At 31.3% G+C, this 7,732-nt stretch overlaps 1 protein-coding gene and 1 long non-coding RNA gene across 2 annotated transcripts in view; both read right to left on the bottom strand.

The window, feature by feature from the left end:
- Positions 1 to 1,219: 1,219 nt before the first annotated feature.
- On the bottom strand, positions 1,220 to 5,175 carry LOC110038871. Its single transcript, XR_002295463.1, has 3 exons — positions 4,990 to 5,175; positions 1,582 to 1,717; positions 1,220 to 1,359 (listed from the first exon to the last, which is right to left on the bottom strand). It is a non-coding gene; the product is annotated as an uncharacterized LOC110038871 (long non-coding RNA).
- A 1,051-nt stretch (positions 5,176 to 6,226) lies between these two features.
- Positions 6,227 to 7,732, bottom strand: part of LOC110038870 (25S rRNA (cytosine-C(5))-methyltransferase nop2-like) — a 10,032-nt gene continuing 8,526 nt past the window's right edge. The window contains 3 exon segments of the mRNA XM_020743792.1: positions 6,227 to 6,363; positions 6,761 to 7,122; positions 7,586 to 7,685. Of these exon segments, the coding sequence (XP_020599451.1) occupies positions 6,327 to 6,363; positions 6,761 to 7,122; positions 7,586 to 7,685 (499 nt within the window). The 3' untranslated portion in view covers positions 6,227 to 6,326.

The raw sequence follows: 7,732 nt of genomic DNA on the forward strand, positions 1-7,732 counted from the left end.
CATGATAAGGTGTATTTCACTGTTTAATAGTTCAAATTGTATTTAACTAGATGTCTAACATCTAAACTATCAATTATTATGATTATGTGAGTTATCTTTACACTGCAGCTGCATCAGCTGATGCCTTCGTTGCTAAGAAGTTAGGGAATAGTGTTGCAAATAATCATTGGGAGCTTAGAGATTTCTCTGCAAATTGGCCAAAGTTTGTAGACAAGATGAAAGGGCTAAAATAATAATAAATCAAAATATTATACTATCCATTAAGAAAATAATACCAATTTATATAGTATCAATTGGTAAATACATAAACAAAAAATGAAACGAATAAAATTTCCTCCAGTATACATTTAAAATTCCATTAAATGTAATCGTAAATTTACTTGGATATAAGAAATCAGCAAACAAAAGAAAATTTTACATATTTACCTCATCTGAAATGAAGTACGAAAAAAAGGATTAGAGGGTGAAGCCCCGTATCATCAGACAAACTTGTCAATGCTTCATTGAAAATGGCAGGTTCAGACTCGCTGATGGTTGGCTCAGAGATCTTATCAAAGTATAGCTGAAATACAAATGAATTAACATAATTACAAGCTTACCATAAGACCAATGTTTTGATACTTGATAAAATAATGAAGGAAGTTTTACAAACAATCCACATATTTCCCATGTAGTTACATATCTGACACCTAAACTTCAATTTTAACATAAATTACGCATAATTTCATAAGCTATTTGCAAAAAACCATCCAACGTAACTACACTTATGAAGCGATCAACATAAGATCCTACATAAAACAAAAAGCCGCAGCTATAATTCACGAAAATACAGTAAATAAACCAAAACAATAAACATGATCCCAAGAGACACCAAAGAAAATATCAAACTTCCAAAAGCAGAATCTCAAATCACAAATTGGCATCCAATAAAGAAGAAAATCACCTGCTTAATGATTTCCACCCCAATAGCTTTTTGTAACATTCTAAACTCTTCCAGTCCTTCCATGGAAGAACTTGTGAGGCACACACATATTTTCATATATCAATATCAATTTACATATGAAAGACAACCACTCAATTAGTATGTATTTACATATCAAATATCTAAACATTTAATTTTTACATGCAAACCACCATCTCTGAGCCAACCATCGGCATGATAAGGTGTATTTCACTGTTTAATAGTTCAAATTGTATTTAACTAGATGTCTAACATCTAAACTATCAATTATTATGATTATGTGAGTTATCTTTACACTGCAGCTGCATCAGCTGATGCCTTCGTTGCTAAGAAGTTAGGGAATAGTGTTGCAAATAATCATTGGGAGCTTAGAGATTTCTCTGCAAATTGGCCCAAGTCTGTAGACAAGATGAAAGGGCTAAAATAATAATAAATCAAAATATTATACTATCCATTAAGAAAATAATACCAATTTATATAGTATCAATTGGTAAATACATAAACAAAAAATGAAACGAATAAAATTTCCTCCAGTATACATTTAAAATTCCATTAAATGTAATCGTAAATTTACTTGGATATAAGAAATCAGCAAACAAAAGAAAATTTTACATATTTACCTCATCTGAAATGAAGTACGAAAAAAAGGATTAGAGGGTGAAGCCCCGTATCATCAGACAAACTTGTCAATGCTTCATTGAAAATGGCAGGTTCAGACTCGCTGATGGTTGGCTCAGAGATCTTATCAAAGTATAGCTGAAATACAAATGAATTAACATAATTACAAGCTTACCATAAGACCAATGTTTTGATACTTGATAAAATAATGAAGGAAGATTTACAAACAATCCACATATTTCCCATGTAGTTACATATCTGACACCTAAACTTCAATTTTAACATAAATTACGCATAATTTCATAAGCTATTTGCAAAAAACCATCCAACGTAACTACACTTATGAAGCGATCAACATAAGATCCTACATAAAACAAAAAGCCGCAGCTATAATTCACGAAAATACAGTAAATAAACCAAAACAATAAACATGATCCCAAGAGACACCAAAGAAAATATCAAACTTCCAAAAGCAGAATCTCAAATCACAAATTGGCATCCAATAAAGAAGAAAATCACCTGCTTAATGATTTCCACCCCAATAGCTTTTTGTAACATTCTAAACTCTTCCAGTCCTTCCATGGAAGAACTTGTGAGGCACACACATATTTTCATATATCAATATCAATTTACATATGAAAGACCTGGGCACACACATATTTTCATAAAAGTTAAGTAATAAGCATATGGAAAATCAAAATGGGGTTATAAGAATTTAAATTGGGGATGGGCTCAACCTAGACTTTCATTTGTCACGATCCCACAGGCAACCAAAGTATCGGAGTCTATATATCAATATCAATCAAAAGTCACCAGCAAATCATCCTAGAATCGAGAAATTCCTAAACCTAGTCACATAATTGATGAATGAACCTGTAACTAGTATCTGAACTTTTAAACTAAAGGTGGAGTGTATCTATATATGGTATCTGATATGTAATATCTGGTGCATAGTATCTCGTATGTAGCATATAGTGTATAATATTTAGTGTGTAGTATCTGGTGTGCAGTATCTGGTGTGCAGTATCTGGTGTGCAGTATCTGGTGTGCAGTATCTGGTGTGCAGTATCTGGTGTGCAGTATCTGGTGTGTAGTATCTGGCGTTAGTTCACAAATCTCTTAAGAAAGAGTTAGAACTACCAACTACTCAAAGGATGACAAGGGCATCTTTATTTGATTATTGATTAAAATATTTTAGCGATAAAGAAGAGCTAAGAGTGATTTTTGCATCATCGCCCTTACTCCCTCAATTTCCAACTTATAGGCCATTTTGATATTCCACATGCATATCCACAACTTTATATTTCACATCAAGAAATTGGGAGAAATAAACCCCCAAATAGTTTTGTAACATCTAACTCCCACCTTTAAGTTCAGATTTTGAATGTACATTCATAGAAACATTTTATATTTCACAAACTTTACAAAAAAAAAAAATCTGTTTGTAGCTTTATATAATCAAATTCGACCATCAAGAAATGCAAATTGCTTCTAAATAAAAATAACTGAAATTCTATTTTTTGATAATCTTCATTCCCAACATTCTATATCTATCTGACAAAGATTCAACTTACAAAGGATTGGACGATGCGGTACATCAATAATATAAATTCACAGAAATAGTTATAGTATTAATCAATTAAAAGAAAAAAAATTCAGTGTATATCCTCTGTGTTCAATATTTAAGCAAGACTCCATGAAATTTAATAGATACACTCAACTTAAGAGAGATTAAAGAAAAAGGCTCCTCTGCATTTGTATTGCAGCTCAGCCCAACTCTATACTCCTTTTACAACCCAATCAGCCTCTAGAATTTCCTCCATCATTAATACACTGCTTCAAAATTTCAGCCTTAGCCACTTCTAATCATATATACAAATATAAATGTGATGAGCGTCTATATAAATTTTCAAAATCGTCCATCGATCTAGTACTCAAGCTTTAATCAATTAAATAAATAAAATTCTTCGTTAATTAAAGAATTATGCTATTCAAATAATAGGAGCAGGAGGAATAAAAAAAATTAGAACAAATAGCATCTATGAATGATAATATCTTTAAGAGAATGTAATCTGTAAAGATTAAAAGAAACTGAGCACAGAACATTTGATAAATTCAGCTATAGATCAAAATATACACAAATAGCATCATATTCCGAGGCATAAATGAAGCTTATATCTATGTACTTCAGGATAATTCAGGGAAGGGCCAGCAGAACAAAACTAAAACTAAAACCCAAAATCTACAATTCTCATTTCACTTGATAAAACATATGTAATACAATTCTTATGATCAAGCATCCATATTCAAGAAAGTATAGTTATAAGAAAAGAATACTATGCAAATGTAAAAAAAATTACCTATTATACATCCAATTTCTACAATTATTGAAATAGCCGTGAAAGTGTCGTAGTAATCAATTGGCATAAATTCAAGATCAACCAATTATACGTTTACATAAATATCAACCTTAGCAGGCTAATAGCACATAGATAAAGAGTTTGAAGGGAAAGTAAATTTAGGAATCAAAGAACTATATATACCCTTGAGAAGTTCTTATGACCAGCAATTCTGAATTAAAACCAAAAAATGAAAAAAATGTGTTCAGAAACTGTAAGGCATACACATGTATCTCTCTTCTTAAGTCTCACTCAAATATTTAATCTCCTGCCAAGAACAGGTGCCATGCTTCGACTATGTAAAGAAGTAAACAAAACAACGTTCAAAATGCTACTTGATCTTAACAAATTTTGTTTCAAACAGCCATATGTCGTGTTAAAACAAAAGAAAATCCTTAAATATCATCAGGTAAGCTAAAACATCCATTAGCTCGAGTAAAACAAGGAATCAAGAATCAATTCATGACTCAAACTGATCAAACAACATTTCAGGATATCTAAAAAATTAATTCCTTAAAAAGAAAGTCCGAGAAAAGAAAAAAATATTCCCATTGCATGAGATCTTTCATAATTAAATCACATAAGAAGGTGAAATTCCAAAAGATTTTTACCTCCAAATGCTCACTGGACCAAAAAACCGTTAGATGATCACAGAAAAGAAGGAATCGTGAGACAGAAATTCAAAGAGAAAAAGATTTAACTATTCCCAATGTTCCATAAAAAAAAATCTCCGAAATCGTCGAGAAGTGAAACTTATAGTGTAAGAATAGAATCTTGCTTGTGGTGATTCAGCCCTTCCCAATTTTTTACAACAATCAGAAAGATATTCTAATACACATACTCTTTACAGGATCACTTTCTCTTCATGGAAATAATCAAACTAAAATGTACATTCCAATAATTCAAAATCACAAAGAACTGTAAATCCCTAAATTCATAATTAAAAAACCTCCAACATGAAATTAAACATTATATTAAACAGCTAAAGATGAGGGGAAAGGAAGAGCTTACTCCCAGAAAATGTAAAAACTTCAGAGGCAAACGAATCGCAAGATGAATCGCCAACCCCGAAACCCTCCCCCCCCCAAAAGGGTATTTATAGCCAAGCAAGGGGAGGGGTGCCTTGCCAAGTAACCCACCGGTGGTGAGGAGAAATGTCATAGAAGGCACGAAACCGACTCCAAGAATAAGAACAGGAAGGTTACCTGACTCGTTTGAGCGGGAAAATTCGCACCGGTGGAGCAACCGGACGGGAGAACCGGGAAGAACGTTCGACGCCGAAATTCGGTTAGGATTGAGGTGTGGGCGTAAGTTTATTATTAAGAAATCTTATTAATTTTATTTTATTATTATTATTTTATTTAAATTCCTATTTTTATGCTTTATGTTGACTATTTTTTTTCCCTAGCACACAAATCTTATTTATTTACATATCTTAACACCCCAACTTTCATATTTAGATGCATACTACTTTGTTGGTTTATATCTATGCATAAAAAAGTGTACTCTCTTCCTGCTCCATTTCACGTACATTTAGTATTTATTATATTTTGAAAAGTCCTGCTCCATTTAAGGTCATTGGAATTCTCGACGGTGGTTCCTCCTCTTCCGAGCCTCCCCGTCATCATTGGGTCATCAATCACAAAGATTGAAGAATTAATTTAAAATTGTTCTTTAAATTTAATTTAATTTTTTTTAAAGGTTTATGTAAAACATTAAATGTAAATTTTATTGAAATATTCAATGCAATTGTTTTTTTTTTAGATTTTAATTTTTATTTGTATTTTTTGTACTCATTTAATTTGTAAATTATCAAATTTGTAATAAATTGATTCTTATTTTATAATTTTTTTAAAAATAATATTAAAACTCTTATGATGTAAAATTTTGTATTCAATTTGATCATAAATTATTTTGAACAGAAAAAATATTTTTTGAGCCGAACACAAACACACTGTTCATGAGTTTTTTCAAACACGAGCCAATTTCGAACGAACCGAACATGAGACCATTCACGAGCTAATCTGGGAGAACAACAATGGGCACTCTAAAATTAAATTAAATTAATTCAATTCTTCAGCAGAGCTAATCAATTAAAATGAAAATAACTATGTACATAATCAATTAAAATGAAAATAACTATGTACAATTTATGAACATATGATGAAATAACACATCAACAGCAGAGCTAATTAATTAATTTAAGCCTCATTAGGCACAAAATTTGAATCCAAAAATCATTAATACAATTCAAAACTTTGCTTCTAACAAAATAATAAAAACAATTAATTAATTCTAGTTGAAAAATCAATTTAAGCCTTCAGACTTGATCTTCATTCTATTGCAGTTTAAATCTTCTGCTTCTTCAGGGCTTTCCTCTTCTCCCTGTAAAATATCAGCACGAATTTGAATAAAGGTCAGTAAAATTTTAAAAACTTGTAATTTTTATGTGACATGAAACATTTTGGCAGTATAAATGCAAAAAGTAAAGATTAGGTGTTAGATATATAAATACATGGGATGGGTATGTATTTAAATACCACAAAAAGGAATATAAATGAGGTATATTCATTGGATAGTGTGAGTGAGAGATAAATAGCCGTTATATTCAAAGTTTTATGCAATTGGTATGCAAAAGTCTTCTTTTTTGAATATCACAATATGTTTTTGGCACATTATTACCATGGTTTCTTAACGTTACATGACAATTAAAGTAATACATTTTTAATTGAACAAATACAGATTTTTAAGCAATGAAATTAGAAAGGTGTTAGCCCCTTACCTAGCTCGTGAAATTTCTTCTCTTGATGGAAATTTGCGCTTCTTTCTTGCATTGGCCATGCTCGGGCAGTGTAAGTCTTTTCCGATATTTTGATCGCCGCCTATATGTTGAGATTTTTGCTTCCAAATACTCTTCTTACGAGATCTAAATTTGTCATTTTTAACATTGATAATGTTCTTTTGGAAAGTTACTTTCCCATCTTTTTGGGTGCCGATTTTAGAAGCTTCATCCTGCTTTGTCGCCGCGTTTGAGACTGTTATGGTCTTTTCATTTTCGTTGTCCTCCACAATTCCTTCGCTTATGTCCACAGAAGCTGTGGACGGTTCACCCTTCGCTGGTTTGGAATTGCTTTTCTTCTTCAACTGCAAAAAGATGAAAAGGAGTAACCATGGTAGATTCATGTCATCTAAGAAAATAAAAGATTTATATACATACCATTAAATTTCCCTATGTATTTAGATATCTAGCACCTAAACTTTAACTTCTATATTTATCCCATCTTGCCTATGTATGAAAAGGTGTATTTCACTTTTCAAAAGTTAAAATAATGATTATTTTATTTTTATGTCAAATGAAATATTTGGACGGTATAAATGTAAACTGTAAAAGTTCAGGGGTTACATATGTCAATGCGGATTCATCATGTGCAAGTATTTCAGCTAGGTTTTCTCATGGTGAAGGCAACATAATTAATCATGTTTTAAAAAAAATAGAATAAATTGATAAATCCAGTAATAACAAATAAATGCCAGACAATTTCAAAACCAATTTGCACAAAATGAACATATTTTGACAAAATAAGGGAAATTTAGAAAAAACTCGTACCTTAGCAACAAAGAATCCATCCATGTTGTTCACATGGGGGTAGAACCTTCTCGTCTTGTCCAAAGAAACGTGAAAACGATGCTCTCGGAAACGTATGAAGCTGATTAGCAAAGAATCTCATTAAAGATTATGTTGATGTTGATGGTA

Source organism: Phalaenopsis equestris, unplaced genomic scaffold (genome assembly GCF_001263595.1).
Source record: "Phalaenopsis equestris unplaced genomic scaffold, ASM126359v1 Scaffold234230, whole genome shotgun sequence".
Taxonomy (NCBI): domain Eukaryota; kingdom Viridiplantae; phylum Streptophyta; class Magnoliopsida; order Asparagales; family Orchidaceae; genus Phalaenopsis; species Phalaenopsis equestris.